The sequence below is a fragment of the Octodon degus genome, unplaced genomic scaffold (genome assembly GCF_000260255.1).
Source record: "Octodon degus isolate 3935 unplaced genomic scaffold, OctDeg1.0 scaffold00288, whole genome shotgun sequence".
NCBI classification, from domain to species: Eukaryota; Metazoa; Chordata; class Mammalia; order Rodentia; family Octodontidae; genus Octodon; species Octodon degus.
Window position 1 is genome coordinate 1,236,304 of NW_004524864.1, and position 24,089 is coordinate 1,260,392.

The window sequence follows — 24,089 nt, forward strand, 5'->3', positions numbered from 1 at the left end:
TTTTTTTTTTTGTATTTTAGGGAAGGCTCTACAGGGTATTCAGGGTCTCACTACTAGATCTGACTTGTAGTGATCCTCCTATTTACAGCCTTCCAAGAGCTGGGATTACAGGTGCGCCCCACCATACCCAGTCTTGAAAATGTTTTTTTGTTTATTGTTTTTTTCTTTTTCATTTCTTATAACATTTATGTTGTTTTGTTTTGTTAACCAATTTTGCAGGTTTACATCCAGCAACCTAAACAACTAATTTGAAGATAACATCATACAATACATTAGCCATTGTTGAATTCCTATTATTTTGTTCAATGAATTTTTTTTTTTTTTTTTTTGGTGCGGAACCAGGGATTGTACTCAGGCCCTTGTGCGTGCCAGGCAAGCACATTCTACTGAACTTATTCTATTGAACTGTTTCCCTGGCCCCAAAATTTTGTATTGTTTCTATGCCTTTTTTAAATTGTTGTTGCTTTACTATTTTGTATTCTTAAATAAATAAATAAATAAATAGAGTTAGATCACGAGGTTACCTAAAATTTTCCGTTTTGAATGTTCTCTCAGTTTATCTGGCTTCTGATTGCATAGGCATTTAAAAATGATTTTCTCTCTTTCACTGCTCATCGCTAACACATTGCTGAGTGTTGTCTCTCCTTCCAGAAAATATCGTTTAATCTTATCTACTTTCTCCCAAATATGCTGTTACCACTCTGGCTAGAACCACAATATGCTTCCTATCCTGTTTTCGACAGGTTTCTACTTAGTCTTTTGCATTTGCTCCTCTCGCTACTTTGATGTTTCCAACATAGCCTGAGTTGCTGGTCTCCGGAAAGCCTTCAGTCACTTCTACATCCAGTTTTTACCATGTTCTAAAAGGCGCTCCTGATAGAATGCAGCTCATGGATCCTAACTCAGTCATCTCTTCTTCTCAGCTGCAGTCACACTGGCTACCTGTTAGTTGTTTCCCCGCTAGAGCAAGAATTTTGTAAGTTTATATGGTCAGCATTCGGCAAGTGTGATTGCCTTATGTCTCTGGATTGTTTAGAACTGGAACAGGTTGCTGTCTCTGTTATTTTTCACTCATCGCTGGGATAAAATACTAGATACCGAGAATTAAGGAAGGAAAGGTTTATTTATCTCACAGCTTGTAGAAGTTTTAGTCCACACTTGGCTGGCTCCAAGGCAGAGTGGCACATGGCAGAAAGCAGCAGTTCTTGGTGGCAGAAAACTGCAAGAGCGAAAAGGGAGGAGTGGTGGCAGCAGCAGCAGCAGAGGCAGAGGCAAGCCTCTCTGCCTGCCTTATGCCACACCCAGGCTAACTGCTCAAGGGCGGGGGTAGCCCTCACACCTGTAATCCCAGCACTGGATCATGAGTTAATCACAACTCTAGAAGCCACCCCATGACTGCATGAGGCTTTGGGGGGACAGCTAGACACAAACCATAGCATTAAAAGTCTGCCACAAGAGGGATAACAACTGTCTCAGGTACTCTTTTCTCATTGCTGGGACAAAAACCAGACACTCAAAATGAAGGAAGGAAAGGTTTATTTAGCTCACAGTTACTGGAGAGTTCAGTCCATTCTTAGCTGGTTCCAAGGCAGAGCAGCTCAGGGCAGAGAATAACCTTTCCTGGTGGTGACAAAGAGCAAGAGAGTTGAACAAGAGAGCTCCAGCACCCTGCTTCTTTGCCCTCCTTACATTGTAATGCAAATGGCCTGCCCCAGGGCAGGTGCAGCATCCACACCCACAAGAATCAATCAGAAACTCCACAAGCCATCCTGCGGCTGCCTGAGGCTTTGGGGGACACCTATACACAAACCATAACAGCAACCTACCATTCTCCAAGTGTTTTTGACAACAGATAATTGCAAAGGAAAGCAGACAATAAAGATCAGGACAGAGACAACACCATGGGAAAAGAGAAGGACATCAAATTCTGAGTTTTAAAAATGCTTGTGCTGTAGCATCTGTGAAAAGGAACAGAAAATGGAGCATCAAGGCTGGTTTGGGCAGTGGATTGCCCCTCATGGTTCAGAGAGGGACTGAAAGTAAGGGGAGCTTGAGCCCATGACTCCGTGAACTCTGAGGCTGCTCCAGGTACACTGGGGTGGTTGTCTCTGATGGGGACTGAAAGGAAACTGACTATCATGTCACATATTTACTACTTCAGTATGTATAAAAAAAATTCCAGGCAAAATTCAGGTCCATTAATACGTTCTACTTTATCAAACAGTCTGACCATTTAAAGAATATTTCTTTGAGGCTACCACTGGCTCAGATTATTGAACAGTACTTTAATTTTTTAAGAGAAAAATGAAGCAAATTCTCTTTTTATAGAGTTCTGAAAATAAGAAAAATCTCACTATTACATTAATACAAATAGATCACTTCAAGGTTGAAGTTTGTATATTTTGAATAGACAGTTCTTTTAAACTGTAAGAGAAACTGTTATAACCTGACCAAAGCGCCGCCATTCTGTTCTGTATGCGTAGTCTTACCATGTCAGCTGCTGTAAAATGTGTGCGTATTTCATAGAACTTCTGTTTCTGCAAGCCCTCACCCCACCCTTGAGTTCCAAAAATGTCCACTGCTGTTCCTACACCCTTAAATTCCAAGAACCTCTCCAGACCCCTAACCATATGTAGTATCAACAGCTGCCATATCTCCTTGAAGTCCCTGAGTTGTACCCAGCCTGCTTTGTGGTTTTAAGCTTTATAAACTCCACTCTCCCCCACTTTGGCACGCACTTAGGCACTTTGTGCTGGGTGTTGCCGCTGGGTACCAGCTAAAATAAAGCACTTTTTAAACTTTTGAGCCTGCCTCATCTTTGAGTTACAACAGAAACAGACACTTCTGAGGGTATCTTGTTATCTTCATCTTTAAACTGGAGCTAGGAGTGTCTTGACATAGCCCCCAAGATAGCAAACTCTTGGATGCCTACATCTTTGGATGAAAAGATATGCAGTAAAACAACAATTTCAATGCATTATAAATATAATATAATAGTGCATATCTTTTCCCTTATAAATACTTTTCCTGGTAGAGAGCAGGTTGGAAAAACTGGACTATAGAATACATTTCCATCCTTCAAAAGGGCCTGGGGATCGAACAGCCAGCCCCTGAGCCTGCTTGCAGGTGCTTTAATCTACTAAGCTCTTTGGCCAGCTCTTAAAACTATTATAAAAATATAAGCAAAATGTCATTTTTTGCCTTGGTAGAAAAACTCACATTTAATATTACTCCATAGCAATATGTGGAGATCAGTCCAGTGAGCTTGTCAACTGAGATATCATCACACAAGCCTGCTTTTATTTGTGGCAGTGGTAGAACCTTTAACACTCATCATGAAAAGCTGTCCTAGGAGGAAAAGCTAGCTGTCCTAGCCTTCTACCCACACCAGATCTGATTCTCTGAGTCATCTTGGGAAAATGAAATCCTCCATGCTGCCGGCACCCACCTCAGACCCCCAGCCCTGTCCTCAACTTGCTCCACTTCACCATTTGTGGACTTGTTGATTTCCTTCAGCACTGAGACTCTTCCTACTTGTTGTAGAGCCTTGTGATTTTTGTTACAGTCTCCTGTATTGCACTTCTGCAGATTTCACATAACAGATTTCTCAGCTCCTTGCAACTTTGTCCTTCTATTAACTTCTCAGTGAAGTCTACCTTGATGTCTCCTTTTTGATGTGTTAGATAATGCCCTTGTTAACTTGTGAGGTCTGATTGCAAGAGTGTTATGGACAGCTAAGTTGGTTAGAAATTAGTAGGTAGTCAGAAGAATTGGACCCTTGAAAGAGACACACCAGAATTGTGACTGGAGACCAGATAGCCTAACCCTAACCTATAGATAAACAGCAGTTTAAGATTAAACTGTAATTAACACCACCTGGTCCAGTGAGCTGAGACAACATACTACAGTCATTGGTGGGTGATCAGAAGATGCTGGCTCATACCTCCATCCCTTTCTAGGAATGCATTTGTTCTTTCTGCATTAGAAGTTATAGATAAGCTAAGAAACCCTCATTCCATACTTTGATTCTCTGTTGGACCTCTATTAGCTAAGTAACTATACTTGTAGCCCTCTAGGTTGATTGCATGGTATGTAAAATATCCTTGATAAAGAGACTGGGTGGAACCTTCCATTTGGGATCCCTCCTGCTTCTCAGGAGTTTTCTCAGTAAATCTTTCTCACTCTTACACTGAGAGTTTATATTGAATTTTAAAATAAAGGTTAAAATACACAGATGCTTGTCAGGTTTTACCCAACAATAGCTGTCAAAATTAATTTTTTTATATTGAAATATTGTGACTGTCTTACTTTTCTATCATTTCCAGAAATTTATTCAAAACACCTATCAGAATTAAATTATTAGTGCATTAGAGTATTCCAAGTTTACCGAAACATCTGTTACTTATTCAGTGATGGATGTGATATGTTGTTTTCCTCCTGAAAGTAAAAGTAAGAAGAGGACTTGAGTGTAGATCATTTATTTCAGGAAACAGGAAGGAGAGATCAGAGAGATGGTGAAAGAAAAGAAGAAAAACTCTAACTTAAGGGTTACTAAGGCTTCTCTAGGAGAAAGTGGAAGGCTGATTTCCGGGGGACACCATGAGAGAACTGGAACACCTTGAAGAGCTCCCTGACTGGAGGCTGGAATACAGCAGTATGGGTCGAGTGGCTCTCATCTTTCCGTGTTGATCTTCGCTTTTGGATCCATCTACCCTGCACTTCCCACTGGGCTTGTTTACAATTCAAGCTGGCTCCTGGGACTCCAGGGAGGATGGGCGTAGGGACAGTGTCAGGTTGCTGGTGGTGTGCTTGAGGGTAGATGCTGCTGGTGGGAGAATTCTACTAGCTGAACATTCTGGGAATTCTGAATCTTTTCTTTGCTTGAAAAAGTGGCAAAAGTCATTTAGTACATAGTTCAATTCCAAAGTGCCATCTTCTTTTTTGTCTCATTTTCTTAATCCCAGATCTAGGAGGTTTCAGAGGACACCTGACTGCATGGTGTGCTGTATTCTGCAACAGCAAATTCATCTGGAAGAGAGTAATTATTACTAGAAACGGTCTCACAGCACTGCTCAAGAAGAAAGCTTCTTTATTTTCTGTTTAGAAAGAAATTCTCCAACATCTGTGACAATATAAGCATTTACTTACTTGATAAATTCCACCTCTATTTCTATTCCTGTCACATTGCATGCATATGCGTGCCACTGTTCTTTAATGTTTCAGGCACACGATGCATGTTAAAATCTGAGATTAGTGCATGGTGCATGTTGAAACCTGAGATTAGCATTTCATTTTGTAAAGTAGAAAATCTTTATTATTTCAATAGTTAGAGGGATAGTAAAAACTTAATAATCATTCAGGCTTATGGAAAGAAAGATGCTTACTGAATGTTTGCATACTTGAAGTTTATAAATCAGTATTTGTAGAGAAACACTTCCCGTTTGTGACTGAACTATTTATCAATGCAGTTTTGTGAAAATAGTATCTTTTTGTTTATTAAAAGTCTATATATCATTTATTTCATGTTATAATATGACAAAATTAATCAATTTGTCATTTTCATATTTTGATTGTTATTAGACCTTTTTTTTTTTTTTTTTGGCTGGCTCAGGCTGCCTTAAGGGTGGGTCTGGTAAGGCACATGGAGCTGGTGATCAAATTGAGGTCCCCTGAGCCTGACTGGGTTTGCCAGAGCAGGTGCTTAAACAACTGAACTAACCCTCAAGCTCCCTAGACCTATATTTTAATTTATGAGTGTGCATATTTTTAATCTAAGGAATACAAAGGAGGATCAGTGAGCTTCAGTTTAGTGCCAAAAGACCCAATTTAGAGGTCTTAGTCTGCCATTTGTTTTGTGTTATTAGTAAAAATTTACATTTTCTGAACAAAAGCAATAACATAATAAAAACCTGGTTTGAAAAAAGCAGAAAACCAAAATTGCATGACAAAGTAGCTGCAATTCTCTATTCCTTATTATTTGAAAATGCTAGAGTATTTGACAAATAGTGATAAATAGGTGATAGCTCACTAGATAAATAGGTACGTATCCAACACTAAGTCTTTTGAACAATGAAAGACCAGAATAAATCACCTCAGCTAGCAGTCAGCTAGCCAGTCTCCAACAGGGTATTGGCTACCTGTAAGCCCCTGGAGTGGGCTATCCTAGGTCACTGAACCAGTGGATCTGTCAGTTGGCCACAGACAGAAGCGATTTATACAGAAAATAGCTGAGCCACTGTGAACCAGGCGCCAGAAGCCAGCAACCTGACTCACCATCAAACTGCAAGGAGTAATACACCTATGCATTATCAGAATATCTCCCCAAATTCTCTAATGCATCTCTTATTTTCTTTTGAAATAGAAGTAGTTTGCGTCCTCTCATTCACCCTAGTGTATAAACTACATGTCAATATTCGCAGCCAGTTGCTCCGTTTTGCATGCATCTATCATTTATTTGGGAAAAAGAAACTACTTCACATTTATTCTCTGGTGATTTAAACCTACATCTTAGTGAAAAGATAATAGGAAAATTCTTGAAGTTGTTCTCTTATAAACAGAATAAATCTCAAGATCTGTTTGCTACTGAACTCAGGAATTTTGTAGTAAGTGGGATGAAATGTTACAAAACATGAAATAAACAAAGAAAATTTCAAAAACAGGAATTATCGCATTAGTAGAGAAAACGAAAATCATCCGTGTCTAATTAAATGTGCACTGTGCCTAGCCCGAAAGCTAAGTGAAATTCTTACCAGTTTGATAATAATCATAGATCTGAATGGATGCAGGCTTGTTGTTTGATACAAGTGCGTCTTGTTCAATGGAAAATGAGAACTGGATTTTCTCTTGAGTAACCTGAGAATAAATATTATCATTATCAGATTAGTATTATCAGTACTATCATGCATATTAAATGTATTCCATCAATTTTTTTCTATATCAAATATTTGGAATTATTTCAACAATGATCATTTGGCACTATTTTTTATAAGAAAACACCAGCAAATAATAAAGTTAAACAAAGAAAGCTACACTGTGCCTCAGGCACACAAAACATAGAAACTGAATTACTATAGTAAACTTACATTCTGTAGATAGAAAAAGACGTGGGTGGCTTTAATTTCTGCTCGCTGCACTTTGTCACTTTCTTGAAGCTAAAAACAAGGAGGAAAAGATGCATTGCAAATTTAGGGATCTAGTATTAACAAAACCTTAGCTAATTATTATCCTTCACCTTTTGGAGAACAGCAATTCTAATAGTGGTGAGGAGATATTTCACTGGAGATCCATATACGTATATATTTAGGCACAGGGTCTCCCTACACATCTCAGACTTACAGTGATCCTCCTATCTCTGCCTCCCAAGCACTACGATTACAGCGTGTGCCACCATGCCTGATTTGGAGGTGGCCCGGTGTGCCCGTGGACCCAGGCACAGCTTGTGGTATCGGGGATCGAACTTGGGTCCTTGAGCTTGTCAGGCAGGCTCTTAGACTGCTGAGCTATCTCCCCATGCCTCATTGCAGTTTTAATATGCATTCCTCTAGTGATTAGAGATCTTGAGCATTTTTTCACAAATATGTTGACCATTTTTCCTTTTATTTTATTGATTGTTCCCTTGGCTGTGCAGGTTCTTAGCTTGATGCAGTCTTATTAGTCCACTTTTGCTTCTATTTCTTTTATGTTGTGTTTCTTGTACAAGCAATATTTGTCCAGCGTTCCTTTTAGTTTTCTTCTACACACTTTGAATGTTTTATCCATTTCAATATGATTTTTTCATTATTGGTATATCTTTGTAACATGATAATTGTATACATCTTGGGATTGTACGTAAACATATAGCATCTTGACTGTTTTCACTTCCTCCATCTTTCCCATCCATCTTCCTTTCCCAACTTCAAAGTCTACCTCCCGAATTCTTAATGCCACTCTTTTATTCTTTAACTTATATTTTGACTCCTTATCTCCGAAAAACAATGGGATAGTTATCTTCCTGTCCTTTGTTGTCTGGTTAATTTCACTTACAATTATGGTCTCCAGAGCCAGGCTTGTTCCTACATATCACGCAAATTTGTCCTTTATGGCTGAAAATAAGGGTCCCATTTCGTTTCATTGGATGTGAATATCTACTTTTCTTTCTTTCTTTTTTTTCCCTTTATTCTTTTGATACAGCGTCTCGCTACGCAGTTCTGACTCATCATGATTCTCTTGTGTCAGACTCTCCAGCACTGGGATTACAGCAGTGCACCACCACACCGGGTTTTGGGCACCTCGGAGCACCGGCGGATCCCAGGTCAGCAGGGAACGTGGTACTGGATCAGCGTCAGGACCTTGCTCTTGCCAGGCAGGCTCTTACACTGCAGAGCTACCTCCTCAGCCCAAAGATCTACTTTCTCAGTACTATATTTTGTATTTCTTTTCTTTTTACATACTAAAGATTGAACCCAGAGCCTTCACACTGAGCTCTATCCCAGCTCTTTTTATTTTTTATTTGCACACAGAGTCTCAAAAAATCACAAATAGTCCAAGTCGGGCTCAAACTTGAAATCCTGGAATAATATCCTATGATATACAAATGTGAGTAAAATTGTATTCCTTAAGACAAGAAAATGTGTTTTCTATTTTTATGCAATTTATGGCCATTTCATAGATCAGAGCCTAATGTATTGTGGCTCGTCTGAAGTTATTTGCATTAACAACATTTCATTCTTTACCTCCTGAACTGATGACCTGTCAGGCACGTATCCTGAAAGCATCTTCACGTCAATGATTGCCATGTTGGAAGAGTCACGTTTGCCAGAATAACTTTGTAAAGAAAAGGGCAAGATTTAAAATTCAGGCAAATGTTAATCATTATTTAAGAAAAAAATTTGCAACAAAAATGTATTTGCATAGAAAAAAGATTATTCTACTACCTTTTGTAAGATATATTGTTCTGAGATTGAAATATTGTCATAAGCTGCAATTAAGGTGTGCCAAAATGAAACAACACATATTTTAATCCATTTGCAAATAGAAAGAGTTGAACCTGATTTAATCTCATTTGGCAATTTTGGTTTTCAAAATTTAGGTACTATAATATGCTGATTTGTAAATTAGAAACTTAAGAGAAACATACCATTTAAAAAGGAATTTATATAAATTTTTCTTACAATTTCTTTTGCTGTCCCCTATTTGGTATATTTTGAAGCTACATTTATTCTTCCATCTGGAATTATCTTATACAATCTAGGCAACTTGAACAAGATGAAATGTAATTCTCTTGAGAATTTAAAGAAGATAATTCATAAAATGATTGAGCTATGTTTTCTTTCTTTCTTCCTTTTTTTTTTTTTTTTGAGGAACCGGGATTGAACTCAGGCCCTTGCGCTTGCCAGGCAAGCACTTATTCTACTGAGCCATCTGCCGGGTCCTATGTTTTCAACAGAGGCTTACACATAATGCTTTCTGGGTGCAGCTAAGTTTAAAAAAGAAGGTTATTACCTGGCTGAAACAACAAGGTCAAACTTTTTATCAAACAGTCCTCTGCAGACCTCATTGGCTGTATTCACAGAAAGGGAGAATCCAGATGATTTCTTCGGGAGTAGGATATTATATCTCAGGGTTGTCTTGAATAAATCATAGAATAAGTTACTTAATAACTAAGATATTACTTTATAGTTATTATCTCCTTACTAAAGTTTTAAATTAAATTAAGTCATTCTTCTGTCTCTGATTCCTCTTTTCTATACCATTAGCACCTCTTTTTATAAATTTATTGACTTCATTTTATATGCTGTCTGTTTTCTTAATGTAATAATTCCCTCAGTGTTTTTAGCACCATAAAAAGTACGTGCTATGTTCAGCCTACATGTTAAACAGGACAAAAATAAGGTAAAAAAAAAAAACTTGTCAAAGCTTATAGAGTTCATGACTATAGGTTCTCTTTTGGTGAAGAATTGAAATAATCTGATAGCAGCCTCAGGAAACCCATTTCTTTAGTACTAGGGACTGAATTTAAGGCCTTCACATCGACATTTGCATGGCTCCAATGTAACATTTTAACCTCTTTCAGGTACAATGCAGAGCAAGAAAGCTCCTTTAGTGAAGAAATCTGGCTGTCCACAATTATAATAATCAAATGCAGCATCATTAAGGGCTGGGGATATAGCTGAGCGGTAGATAACTTGCCCAGCAGATGTGAGGCCTGGATTTGAGCCTCAACATCTAAAAAGTAAAAAACAAAACTAAAAGGAGGCAAAACAGAAACATAACATCACTACGCTGCTGGTTTTTTTTTTTTTTTTGGTACTGGCAATCAAACTTACAACCTCAAACACTCCAAGCAGACATTATACCATTAAGCTATATCCCCAGCTTGTGATACACTTCTGGATGTAAAAGGATATAGATCTGTAACTTTTAGTTTACAAAAGACACGCAAAAGATGCAACAAATTTAATGAAACCAAAAAGAAAACAATCTGAAAAATCCAGACATTCTACAACACTACTTCTCTGGTGTTTGAAAAAGCTAATGTTACAAGAAAAACTGCAAACTTGGTATATAAAATTGAAGGGGAATTAACAAGTATGATAGACAATTGTAAAGCAATTTAAATGAATGCTGGTTTGGGAAAAAAAGACAATGTACATTGGAGATAATTACTTTATATTACAAACCATTATTATTTGGGCTAGTGACAATGGTATTATAGTTATAAGATGGAGTGTTTTGGAGATGCTGTATGATTTCCTTATGATAACTCTAATTTACTTAAATTTTTTTTGTGTGTGTGGTACAGGAGATCAAATTCGAGACCTTGAGCTTGCTAGACAGACACTAAAATTCAACAACAACAAAAAAAAAAAAAAGAAAAGAAAAAAGCCCAAACTTACCTGTACATAAACGTAGCCATTGCCACTCACTTGCACAGTAAACTGTCCTGAAGGCTCTGGCATCAACATTTGTAGGGGAACCAGGCGATTCTCATCATTCACCAGGAAGGACCTATTAAACGCGTTGTCAGAGAAGATCTGAACAGAGTTTTGTCTGTTTTTAGAAAACGTGAGTGTCTGGAATAGTGTTAGAGCTTGGAGAGCCACAGCAGTGTCCTGAATAAGAGCAACAGAAATGGTATCAGAGTGTGTCCTAGGATTTTGAAATCACAGTTAAATATAAATGTTACCCATTGAAAGATAACTGAAAAAAATAAAAAAGAAAGATAACTGAACATGCTATCCATTTTCATGCATTTTTTATTATTTTGTGAACTATATTTTATCTTAAAATGAGTTCCTAGAGAAAATTTCTGTTTGACTCTTTCATTCAGATAAAAACATCATCATATAAAATAAAAATGTAAGAAGAGGTAGGAAATTTAAAAATGCTTATTGAGTCAGGCTTTGTTCTCACAGATATTTAAATATATGAGACAAAACAATCTGTGGAAAAACAAAAGGCTTAAAGACAAGAAAATAGTTTTAGCTGAATTTTCCAGTAAGAGCAGTATTTTAAACAATTGGCTAAATAAATTACATCTATGACACTGAGATATCCAGTTGGCCATTTAAAAATATTAGGCTGACAGAGGAAAGTGATCAATGATGTAGCATGTGCCTAAGGAGAGTCACGTGGAGAGAAAACATTCTCTCAGGCTTTCATAGAGAGCAAATTGGTCAAGCAATGGCCGTGACTCATCCACATAGCTGACACTGACAAAAAATCTACAAACTGCTGTGCATGGTTTTGGGGTAAATCCTGAGGGGATTTGACTGACGTTGACAGATACAAAAGCTACATTTCTTGTTATATAGGTCTTGCTTTATCTTGGTCTTAACCATCCAGCAGAAAAGTATGAAAATGAGGTATAAAAAATAAAGCCATATTAATATGCTGAGCTGCAAAAGGCTCAAGTCAACAATTTCTGACATTGCCCATCATGCAAATAACCCAATACTATTATGAACTACTGGACTATATTGGATTACTTTGCTAAATTCATGCACCCACATTATATGAATGGCAATGGAATACCCATCTCTGACAAAAGTAAACAAAAAATGGGGATGTAACTGAAGGACCATTTTGTAGTGAAAAAAAGTATATCTGTATATACAAAATAGCATAGATATACAGCTACTTTCTCTTAGTTCAATGAGAAGAAAGTTTTGAACTAATAGTGTTTAGACAAGATATCATGTCTGCATCTTGTACTATGAATAACTACTACGAAGACAACATGCAGTGTATTAATTATTGTAACTGCCTTACTAACCTGTTTTGAAACTGTCTCATTGCTACTTCTTTCTCAATAATATTAATGTAAATACTTATAATAAATACTTAATTAAATACTTATAATAAATCTATATCTACATATATCATAGATTGGTGAATAGTTGAAATATAATTAACTAATCCATAAAATAGAAAATATAGATATATATTTGTTTAATATTTTGTTTAAATGCTAGTTTTAGCATAGCATTAAAGTAAAAAGGTTGAAGAGCATTATTAAATTAAATGAAAGTGAGAACACTAGCCTGCGTATTTAGTGTTACACAGATTGAGGAGGATGAACACTTTGGAAAGGTGTTACATGCATGGTTAGAATCTCTACCCAGAAGTCTTATAAGTAATCAAGAAAAAGACTAAGACTCTCATTAGGAAATGTGCAAATGATGTATGACCCAGTGAATCATCACATATGAAGGAAAAAGAATTTTTTCAAAAGAAAAATATATCTCAGGTAATTAGAATCCATGGAGATTTGTTTAGTACCCAGAGTTACTATTTCTATTGCATCAGATCAAAAGACATTATGCAAATTGTTATCAAGTTCTATAGTGAAAGTTATTCTCATATTGATTCTAATAATTCATTGATGCCATTTTTCTGGTGAACATCATACCCTTTAATTTTGCCTAGAAATTTTAGCAAATAGGTGTTTAAATTTCTATTGTAGTAACTGAATAGAAATAATCTTTTGAATAAATACTTGTCAATTGTTACTAAGTAAAAAACTACATCTGTAATAAACCTAAAATATGGCAAATTAAGAAACAATAACAAATTTAATAATGAATTTATTTTTTAATAATAAATTTACAAAAAAAATTTATTTTGTTGTATAAATATAATGTCCACTCAAAAGCCAATACTATCAATGCAAAGTAGGTCATCAACGATCCAGCAGGTAGAAATTGAAAATGATTTCTGTTACCTTTGTGGAGGCGAAGCCGCCACGGGAATTTTGCTGCTTTGCCAACCACTGTACGATCTGTGAAGCATAGGACAGCTCTTCAGAGGTCAGCCCAGGCTTGGAGAGGAGAGCCAGCAAGACGTAGCTGCTCATTTCTATGTCTGCCGAGGAAGCCCAGCGGTCATAGGCGGAGGATGTCCCTCTCAGTTCCCAGTAGACTGAGCCACCTGCGGGAAGACGGAAAGGGCATCGTTGGCGCCTGTGTCAAAGCATGAGATTTATGTGTGCGGACAAACAGGTGACATCTGAGGAAGTGTAAAGCCAAAAGCCAAAACAAAGAACTGCCAAGGGATGATCTGTGGGCCGCCAGTAGCTGTTTTACCTGTTCGACATCTGACTCCAAGAATGGTGAAGGGCACTCACCTACTTTCTTCGCTTTCTTGCTCAGTTCATTGAAGAATAATTCTCGTTTTTCCTTATTGTCTACTAAACTGAAAGTGTAGGTCAAGAGAGCCTGGTCATACGTGGTTAAGTCACTCTTGTGAGATGCACCCTCTATGCACTGAAGACCCTTTTGAACTGCCACAAACTACAAAGGAAAAAAGTAATTTGTGCATATCAGTACATACGTAAAAACATAGGCAGCACTGTGTTAATCACTGAAGAAAAGACAGGAATGAATCTTGTCTTTGCAGAAATGTCCAGAGTTCTAATGAACGTGTTTGTTTAATTTCTGTACTTTCACATAACTTGAAGCACAGAACCATGCACAGTTCTGTGTGATTTGATTTGACAATTGAGAAGGATATTACTCGGCATTATTTTTTGATAGTTATAAATGTAAAGTTGTAGCTCCTGTTATTATATTGATGATAAAAATGTTTTGCATTTAGAAAAGGCAAGTTAGTGGTATCACCATGGGTTACTTACTGAGATTGGGTGACCAGCTTCAAGCAGGGCATTAACAACATAAGCAGTGAGGGAGATCTTACTATCTTCTTCTCCCTGAATAAAGCACAGGAGTAACATGAATTTCATGAGGAAGAGACATCTTTCTTTAGAAATGTAGTGTATTGCCAAAACTCTGATTAAGTGTTTGTTTTGGATTTTAGGGGTGGATACCAGGGATGGAACACAAGGGCACTCAACCACTGAGCTACATTCGTGGCCCTTTCTATTTTGGAGGCAGGAGTCCACTAAGCTGTTTAGGCTGGACTTAAACTTGTAGTTCTCTTCCCTCAGTATGCAGAGGAGCTGGGGCTGAAAGCATGCACCACCATGCTTGACTTCTTTTCATGATTTTTTGGAGGGCGGTGGTGAAGTTTTTCGTATCCTCAAGATGCTATTTATAAAATGATAAAATAGTGAATGAAAATACAAGGGATTTATAGAAGTAGAAACAGAATTTATGAAACTTATGGAACTAAGCAGACATTTAGAATGATAGGAAGCACAGAATGCTTCACAAAGTACTATTCCTCAATCTCATCCTTGGTCTAGACATGATGTGAAAAGTGTCATGGAAAATCCATGCAAAATATAATAATAGAATAATATAGCATGAAATAGAATGGTAGATCCACCAATGGAACAAATAGAAAGAATGAAATCTTGCAAATAGAGAAAGCGACATAACAAAATCCTGAAAAATTAGTAATTACAAACAACATTGATTAAAAGAGACATTATAATTGCTGAATTACTTAGAATATAAAAATAAAATCACAGGTAAGTCACTGAGAAAAATAAAATAAATTCTACCAGATCAATAATATTAGGCAAAATAAAATCATAGTTGCCCTAAAAGTTTAATGAGCCATCAAAAAGGGAAAATACAAGCTGAAAATTATTATGGGAAAAATACTTGTTTTCCAAAGCAATTGACTTGCAAAGAGAAATAGGCAGGGAACAATCCCTTGTGTCATGCTCTATTATTGCTTAGATCTAAAATGCCCCAACTTTCCATATCCCTGGAGGGTGACTGGTCATGTAGAAGTCAGTGCAGCCAGTGCCTGAGTGTGCAGCAAGGAGCTGGGGACCTGCTGGAGGTGGGCTCCCAAGGGGTGAGACCTGAAGGGAGGATTGAGGTCTTAGGATCCTCTTTTCTCATTCTGAGTTTTGGCTGCCATGGATTGAGCACATTTTCCTCTTCCATGCCCTTCTTTTTTATTATTTTAGATTATTAACACACCTGTGTTGCACATGATGCTTATGCGTCTCGTGGGGAGCTGGCACATGGACTCAACACATCAGTACCTTTTGCTCATCTCTTCTGGCCGCCACCCTTCCGTCTCTTGATTTTGCAAGCACTTTTGAGATGTTTTTTCTGTGGTGGATCTATGGACTGAAACCGTGAGCCCAAACAAACCCCTCTTTCTCTAAGTATCAGGTGTTGGGAATCTTGTTCCAGTGATGGGAAAGTGACTGAGGCATCTCCTGTACTTCTGAGTTTTTTTAAAATTCATATTTATATCATTCAGTGTTAGTGACAGTGTTACTAGGTACTCCTCACATAGAACCGTAAATGGCACAACTTTCCTGAAGATCAATCTAGTGACATTATTTTACAATCTTAAAAAAAATCTGTACTTTTGGGTACCTACCCTGTCAATAATGACTGTGAGGCACATATTTTTGTACTAACAGATGTTTACACAACTCTTCATTGAGTTTCTTCAGCGTTATTGAAAGTTTAACAACACATCAAATAATTTAAACTATTTATGGTTTATCCATATGATGAAGTATATGAATCTCTTGATTTTAGGTTTTGAGTTATTCTCATGTTGAGGGGTCCTTAAATATAATATTAGGTTTCAAAATAGAAGTAAAAATCCAGGGCAGGATAATCTCAATTATATTTATATATTATTGGAAAAAATACCAAAGGAAAATATTTCCAAAACATGAAAGGTGGTTATCTCTGAGTTGCTGAAACAGGATAATATTTTTGTTAATATCTTAGGATAAATCTCTGATTTTATTTTCAATAAATAAGTACTACTATTATAGTTATGCAGAAAATGTTAGCTTAGGAAAACTTCAGCAAGATAAGACAGATTTACTCAGTAACATTTACTCTGAAGATTTTAACAAATACCCAGAGACCATATTTTTAAGTGAAATAAGGCAGACACACATGTGTAAATACCACATTGTTTCTCTGGTAGGAGAAACTCAAAATGTAAGTAAGGACCGAGGTGTATAATAGATATTGGGAAATGGGAAGAAGATGTTGAACCAAGAAGGGGATGGTGGGGGAGCAAGGAAGGAGGGACAAGAAAAGGAATAGAAAAAAATGGAAACAAAGCTTTTACAAATAAGGAGGGGAAGAAGGGCTGAAGGGGCTGAGGGTTCAAATTCCCTGTGATGAATGGTATCATTATGTATTATTTAAAATGCACCAATAAAATAAAACCATGAAAAATAAAAAAGGATTTTAAAAAATAACGATGATGGATTCTAGTAATGAAATAATATCAGTAAAGGATTTCTTTAAATGATGAAGTGTTGAAATATTAGTAATTGTCTAGGTTCTCCAATTATTTTTACTTCCACTACTGCCATAGCACCCCACCCCATCCATCATAAACACTGTTAGAATGTTCTAGAGTTTTAAATCTGATTGAAGGAAAGTAAATTGTTCATTTGTTAAGAAGAATGACTTTACAAATTTTCGATATAACTAATTTATACTAGTAGAAATTGTAGCTTAATAATTTCTAATGATTTCTTCAGAGGTACATTGGGATTCACTAAATTGATGAGAGAAATGAAAACTGAAAAGCAAAATTCCTTTAGTACCTTCAAAGCATTGTTGAAATTATCGCCAAAATTTGAAAAGCAACCATCTGATTTCTGAATACTTAGAAGCCAAATAAGAGTCTGAGACTGGACTTGGTCATCAATATAAATGTAGCGCCGAGCTTGTGCAAATGACTTGTATACAAATGCTGTAAGCCTGAAAAGAATCACATACAGGGTATGATTATAGCCAGCATTTGCAGGCAGATTCTCATCAGAATGAGTGATTTACTACAATTGCATTTCTGAATTTCACATTCTGAAAAAATTCCTTCCCTGAGTTCCAGCCTAATGTCTGATCCGTCTCTTATCCCTCCCTGTTGAACATAAAGCATTTAGTTTGCACCTCTCCTTCTCCTCCCCATTCTCATCTCTGTCCCAGGTGAAGGGATGCCCCTCTGTGATGGGGTCTCACTTTCTTTTATGTGTACTTCAAGCAACAGTGGGATTTCCCCGTGTTCCCCTTCTTAGCACATACCATTCAGAAAGGCTCTAGAAATTACCAAATATTTTAATTATAAAAATTTAACAAGGGCTGGACAAATAGCTCAACAGATTAAAGCACCTGCAAGCAGGCCCAGGGGCCAGGGGTTCCATCACCGGGCCTGTCGTACTGGCCCCCCCCCCCCAGGGTGCACTGAGGTAGGGATTGAGACTGGGTGTGGTGACTCTTGCCAGTAATTCCAGTACTTGGGAGGCTGTAAACAGGCAGATCACTACAAGTCTGACATAGTAGTGAGACCCTGAACACTCTATAGACCCTTCCTTAAAATACAAAAACAAAACAAACAACAACAAAAAAAAAACAGACAGAATTCTTTGGGCCGGCCAAATAGCTCAACAGGGTCCAGGGAAGTAGTTCAGTAGAATAAACGCTTGCCTGGCAAGTGCAAGGACATGAATTCAATCCCCAGTTCCGCAGAAAAAACTACAACAAAAACCCAATGCTGAGACAGCAATTGAGACTGAGTTTGGTGGTCCATGCCTGTAATCCCAGCTCTTGGGAGGCTATAAACAGGCGGATCACTCTGAGTCCAATCTAGTAGTGAGACCCTGAACACCCTGTAGACCCTTCCCTAAAAAAAAAAAAAAAAAAAAAAAAAAGGCCATGATGAAGCAGGTAGGGTGTGTTTCAAATCATGCAACAAGCCAAGTGCATGCTTAGATTTGTGTTCCCCTCCTTTGTAGGGCCTCCTTCTTTACAGGAAAGGGCTGAGTTAGGTTCTCTCGTGTGTGCAATGCTCTTTGCCTGTCCTCCAGGAGTGTCATGATATAGCTTCTGGAAACTGTCACTGTTTTATAAGCTCCCACAGTATTATGTGCATATTTTGTTACATTGTGTTCTGAGGTACTGTCTCATCCCTCACAATGGTGCTATAAACTTCTTGAGGTCAAGTATCACTGATTATTTCCAGACAAAGTAACAGAGAGAATAAGAGATCAGATTCTGGTACGGACACTAAAATTCTGTCACACAGCTAATAGTGAGTTTGGAAATTATTTAATATCTCTTTGTGCTAAGGGCTGAACTGTGCACTCCTCCTCAAGCATCTGGTGAAGTCCCACCATCCAGAACATGACTGTCTGTGGAGACGGGGCCTGTGAAGTGCTAATGAAGTCAACATGAGGTCACCTCCGCAGTCTCTAATCCGGTATGACTGCTGTTGTTATCAGAAAAGCAAACTTGGACAAAGATACACACAGAAAAGAGACCATGTGAAACAGGAAAAAGGTGGCCACTGCCCTGCTGAGAAGGGAGGCTCCCTAGCTAATCCTGCCAAGGCCTTGATGTTAAATTCCATGTTCCAGAATACACAGAGAAAATGTTTGTTGTTTCAGCCACCAAGTCTGTGATAGCCCTTGAAAATTAATAGTGTTTTTGTTTCCTCATTTGTAACATGGATATTATAATGTTGCCTGCTCAATTGGATTGTCAGGAGAATTAATTATATTCAGTTACAAAAGACATGATAGCTATTATTGTAAGGAGCCCATGTCATTTTGTACTTCAAGGATTTATTATTCCCAGGACATAGTGGTGAGAGAATATGTGCTTGAAAATAAAAGTTAATCCTATAAGGATAAAATTTTACAACCACTTGCATCTCAAAATCATCTTCTAGGCTTAAAATAACTGCCTATCTTTTTTTTTTTTTTGTATTTTAGGGAAGGGTCTACAGGATGTTCAAGGCCTCACTGTGTAGATTGGACTTTTCCTGTTTATAGCTTCCAGAGAGCTGGGATTACAGTCTCAATCACTGTCTCAGCGTGCTTTGGGGGCGGGGCCGGCACCACAGGCCCGAGAATTGAACCCCCAGCCTCTGCGCCTGCTTGCAGGCATTTTAATCTGCTCAGCTATTTGGCCGGCCCTAATAACTGCCTATATTTAACTATATTTTGTTTTAGTTTTTTTTTAAAACTGCTCATAGCAAATATCTATTGAATGCACTATGAATTTTTCTTATTTCTTGATAGACTCCATGTCTGTACAGCTAATGACTGCATGAATCCATGTCAGCAGAAGCAACGTTGAGCCTGTCTTTGATGGTGAGTTAGGGTGATATCAACATTTTCACTGGAATAGTTTGCTTATGCAACAAATGTGATTTCACATCCCTTATCTTTCCTTGCAGAGTTACTGTCATTTGCCTAATTATTTCCTTATGACGTGCATATTATGCTAAGTAAAAGATACAGAGTCTATAAAATTGAAATCTTACTAAGATAATGTGCTGCTTTTGTGTTGGCTTGCACATAAATAATCTGGAGAAGGTCTGAACTTTCTGTAAAACCCTGAAAAGTCTACATTAAAGGATATATTTAGAAATATTTAAGTTCTGAAATAAATGATAAAAAAATACAGACCATGTATTTTTCTGCTCATAGTTATGTCCAAAGGTGCTATATGATCCATCCTGATGCTTATAAGACATCTGCTTCTGATATCCTAGAATAGGGAAGGAGATAATTGTTTTTCAATTTAAAAATCACTGTCCAGAATAAAAAGTCACTTAATTTTTTTTTGGGCGGAACTGGGGATTGAACTCAGGCCCTTGTGCTTGCCAGGGAAACACTTATTCCACTGAGCCATCTCCCCACCCCCAAAGTCACTTAATTGTATATCTGTGTTTATTGTAAGTAGATAAGTGAATCTATACCTATAGAAAAATATGTTTATGCAGTTAAGAAGCAAAATAGCTGAGATTCAGATAATAAACAGAGTTTTGTATTTATTCCTTACCTGTGGTCAGATACCCAATAGCCTTGGATTTTATCTCTTCTGTCAGTTGTTGTGTCTGATTCAGATAGTCCAGTATATAAATATTGGAAGCGAATAGGGCCATATTCTGTTCCCCACAACCAAATGGCATTTGTAGGAAATTCTGTAAGTTGTGAGTGGCAGAACCAAGAATATCTCCTGCAAAGACAAATCCTTTTAGACTTTATGAAAATTGAGAAGATAAATATGCATTTGTGCTCATGACTTCTGTTTCATAGATATTCAGAATATTCAGGATAACCATTTTTGTATTATCAAACTCTTTTCTATTTGTTGGAGCCAAACCAGAAAATGCTGGAGATATGTTATCTAATACAGCACAGCCAGGAGCAGAAGGGCTAAGACGGAGACACCCTGGGCCAGTCATCAATCAAAGGGACAGAATTTGAGCCACACGCACTTGCAGAATGTTTACAGTATATCAGCTACTGTCCTGAGCACTTTGCCATACTAAATCACTCAGTACTTAGATCACTTATATAAATAAATACTCCTGTCATCTATAGGAAACTGAGGCATACAGAGGTTAAAAATTTTCCAATATCATTAAAACAAGATGCAACAGAATCAGGAATCAAGTTCAAATAATATGGTTCCAGAGATTCTGGACTTTCCTACTTGCTGCATACCTTCTGTCAATAACTAACACTTACCTAGTGTTATTGTGTATCTAGTGGTATAGTAGCATCTAGGTTTAATTTTTATAGCAATCCCATGAGGCAATATTACTAGGTACACATGAAGGATTAGGAAACGAGGCATGGAGGGGTTGTGCAATATGTCCGAAGTGATACAACAAGAATTAAATACAGGATTTATATATAAATGTTTAATAATCCTAAGGAACTTAGGTTAGAGTCTGGACATCAAAATTATCTCAAATATTCTTTTCTGACCGCAAAGGTATAAAGCTAAGAAATAGTAAGAGAAAGAAACTAGTATCACAAATACGTGGAAATTAAACACATATTCCTGAACAACAAATGGGTCAAAGAAGAAATCAAAGGAGAAATCAAAACCATCTTGATAGACGAAAGTGTAAACAAAACATATCAAAATTTATGGGATATAGCAAAGCAGTAAGAGTGTTAGTATTATTGAAGGAAAAACTCAAATAAACTATGTAATGTGTCACTTGAAGAAACCAAAAAAGGACAAATAGCTCAAAGTTAGAAGAAAAGAAATAAATGATCAGAATGGACATAAATAAAACAGAGTAGAAAAATTTTTAGAAGATTAACATTTTCTAAAAATTTCAGCTTTTGAAAATATAACCCAAATTGGCAAGTCCTTAGCTAAAATAAGAAAAAGACTAAAAAAAAAAATCCAATCAGAAATGAAAGGTGAAACACTGTAGTGGACTCCAGAGAAGTACCAAGGGTCATGAGAAAGAAGGATCAACAACGGCAGGCTGGGGTCTAGACGTGAACAACTCCCCAAGACCAAATCAGAATGAACAACAGTCTGCAGTCAAAAATATCCCAACCAAGAAAAATTAAAGATCAAATGACTTCACAGTAAATAAAATGTTTAAAGAATATTTTAAAATCAATACTTCTTAAACTGTTTTAAAGAGTTAAAACAATGCAAACTTCTAAATTCATTCTGTGAGGCCAGTATTACTCTCCAACTGGAGCCAGACAGGAGCACATACAATAAAACTAATCCAATAACCCGAGGGGCAGAAGTCTTCAACAAAATACAGGTAATGTTAATTCATCCAAACAGTAAATGAAAGTATTTGCAAATTAGATGACAAAAATAAAAAGGGTTAGCACAGATGTGATGGTGCATATTTGCAATGGATTTGTAGGATACACCATTGTGCTTCAAGTGGAAAGCCAGGCATTCCTTGGTTTTGTTCTTGGAAGATGCTCCTCATAGAAGACTTTTTTATTCCTGTCATGAGCACTTTTTTTGTGTGTATTTTCCCCACCACAACAACACAGGATTTGACCACAGTGCTGCATCGAGTACAGAATCCCTTCTACTGTATTCTTTAGCTCTCCAACTTAAATCTTAGCCTGTACATAGGTGATGAGGAGGGTACGAAGACAGAACATGTCAGGATTTGTGAAAATTGATAGCGACAGATCATGGAGGTAACTTTCTGAAATTGTAAGTGAGCCACAAAATAGTTTTCATATTTTCAAAAACAGGAAATAATAGGTGTACATGACTTTAAATTTTTATATGTATTTCATGTTTTATGTGTAGCTGTGTTCAGTAGCTGTTATGGAATACCTGAAGCTTTTCTAGTTGCTAGCAGATTACTAAGGCTCTAGTATAGTAGGTCTTGCAAGACAACAGTCAGGAGCTTCACGTAGCTTTGGCCGTTGATCTACAAAGACCATTAGCTTTGCACCGAGTGTTGCTTACACTTATCTGAGTACTGCGAATCTGATTAAGAGGTTTATATCTCCATTCACTCATTTAGTATGATATGCTCTAAAATGACTAGTTTCTGTGAAAATATCAGCACTTTTCTTTACCAAGGAGGTCTTGTAAGAGAAACTAGGCAGAAACAATGTCTGGACTAAACTTTATGAAAATCATCTTTAGAAAAGAGAAGAGTCAGAAAGTGAGAGTGTCTTGCAAACTCTGGTGCTGGAGTTCTTCCTGTAGCTGGTTATCCACCTCAGGGAACAAATTCTGAGAGCAGACAGGGAACCCAAAGAGATGCAGGACTGTGGCAGAAGTAGACACAACTTTTCCTTTTCCTCCAAGCCTATGTATGACTCCGTTATATGACAGTATTGTAGACTTACCAAAAACAGTGCAATAGGCCCTGAGGGAACCTTCCACAAGATTATCAGGTAATGTGAGCACTACCGATTGAGACACTGTGGATCCTGGAAAATTGAAAAATAAATAAATTAATTCAGAACTCTAATCTTTTTTAAAAATGCATTTTGTACAGTGTGTACAGGGCTCACTACACAGATCTTGTAGTGATCCTTCCTACCTTTCAGTCTCCCAAGTGCTGGGATTACAGGCGTGTGCCACCAAACCCAGTCTCATTCAACATCTCAGCATGCCCTGGGCGCAGGCCTGGCACAGCAGGTTGGGCTCGAACCCCAGCCCCTGTGTCTGCCTAAGCAGGTACTTTAATCTCCTGAGCTATCTAGCCAGCCCCAGAACTCTAATCTTAAAAGCAGAGCTTTTACTTTGGTAATAATTTATCTTCTTGATTACTAACTCAGTGTTTCCTTATTGATTATTCCAAACTGTAAAATAATCAGGAAAAGATAAAAAGCACTTCTTTAATTATAACTAATTGGATTTACTTAAAAATTTTACATGGCCAATTTTATTTTAACGTATGATAAGACTTTAGCTTTGGAAAGCACAGTACTATTTACTGTGTACTTTCAAACATGTTATTTAATTAGATATTTACAAAATAACTTATTGCATGTGTACAGACCAGACATGCCCCATGACCCCTTAGAAGAGAAGGCTCAGGCCAAAAAGAAAAGGGGGGGGGATTTGGAATGTCGCACAATTTAAAATAAGAAAACACAGAATCTGAACATAGGTTTTATGACTCCAGCATCAGTGTGCTTCTCACACTGGTGTTAAAGTGCTCCCCTACCAGAGTGTGTTCCCTTAGGTGATAAAATACTAGAAAATAAATGGAGGTGGATGGCTTCACTAACTGCAAGAGTCTTTGGTCTTTCTTTCTTTCTTTCTTTCTTTCTTTCTTTCTTTCTTTCTTTCTTTCTTTTTCTTTTTTTTTTTTTTTTTTTGTCTTTTTGCCTTTTAGGGAAGGATCTACAGGGTGTTCAGGGTCTCATTACTAGACTAGACTCATAGCAATCTGCT

General features: G+C 37.2%; 1 protein-coding gene across 1 annotated transcript in view; it reads right to left on the reverse strand.

Moving 5' to 3' along the window:
- Positions 1-4,462: 4,462 nt before the first annotated feature.
- LOC101572647 (ovostatin-like) overlaps positions 4,463-24,089 on the reverse strand; it is a 65,218-nt gene continuing 45,591 nt past the window's right edge. The window contains exons 23-35 of the mRNA XM_023707401.1: positions 23,033-23,116; positions 20,226-20,402; positions 19,850-19,931; positions 16,985-17,141; positions 14,111-14,185; positions 13,604-13,769; positions 13,202-13,407; positions 10,875-11,090; positions 9,481-9,605; positions 8,712-8,802; positions 7,083-7,151; positions 6,750-6,852; positions 4,463-5,028 (exon numbers count right to left, since the gene is read on the reverse strand). Coding sequence (XP_023563169.1) covers positions 4,967-5,028; positions 6,750-6,852; positions 7,083-7,151; positions 8,712-8,802; positions 9,481-9,605; positions 10,875-11,090; positions 13,202-13,407; positions 13,604-13,769; positions 14,111-14,185; positions 16,985-17,141; positions 19,850-19,931; positions 20,226-20,402; positions 23,033-23,116 — 1,613 coding nt within the window. The 3' untranslated portion in view covers positions 4,463-4,966. The remainder of the gene's footprint in view (positions 5,029-6,749; positions 6,853-7,082; positions 7,152-8,711; positions 8,803-9,480; positions 9,606-10,874; positions 11,091-13,201; positions 13,408-13,603; positions 13,770-14,110; positions 14,186-16,984; positions 17,142-19,849; positions 19,932-20,225; positions 20,403-23,032; positions 23,117-24,089) is intronic.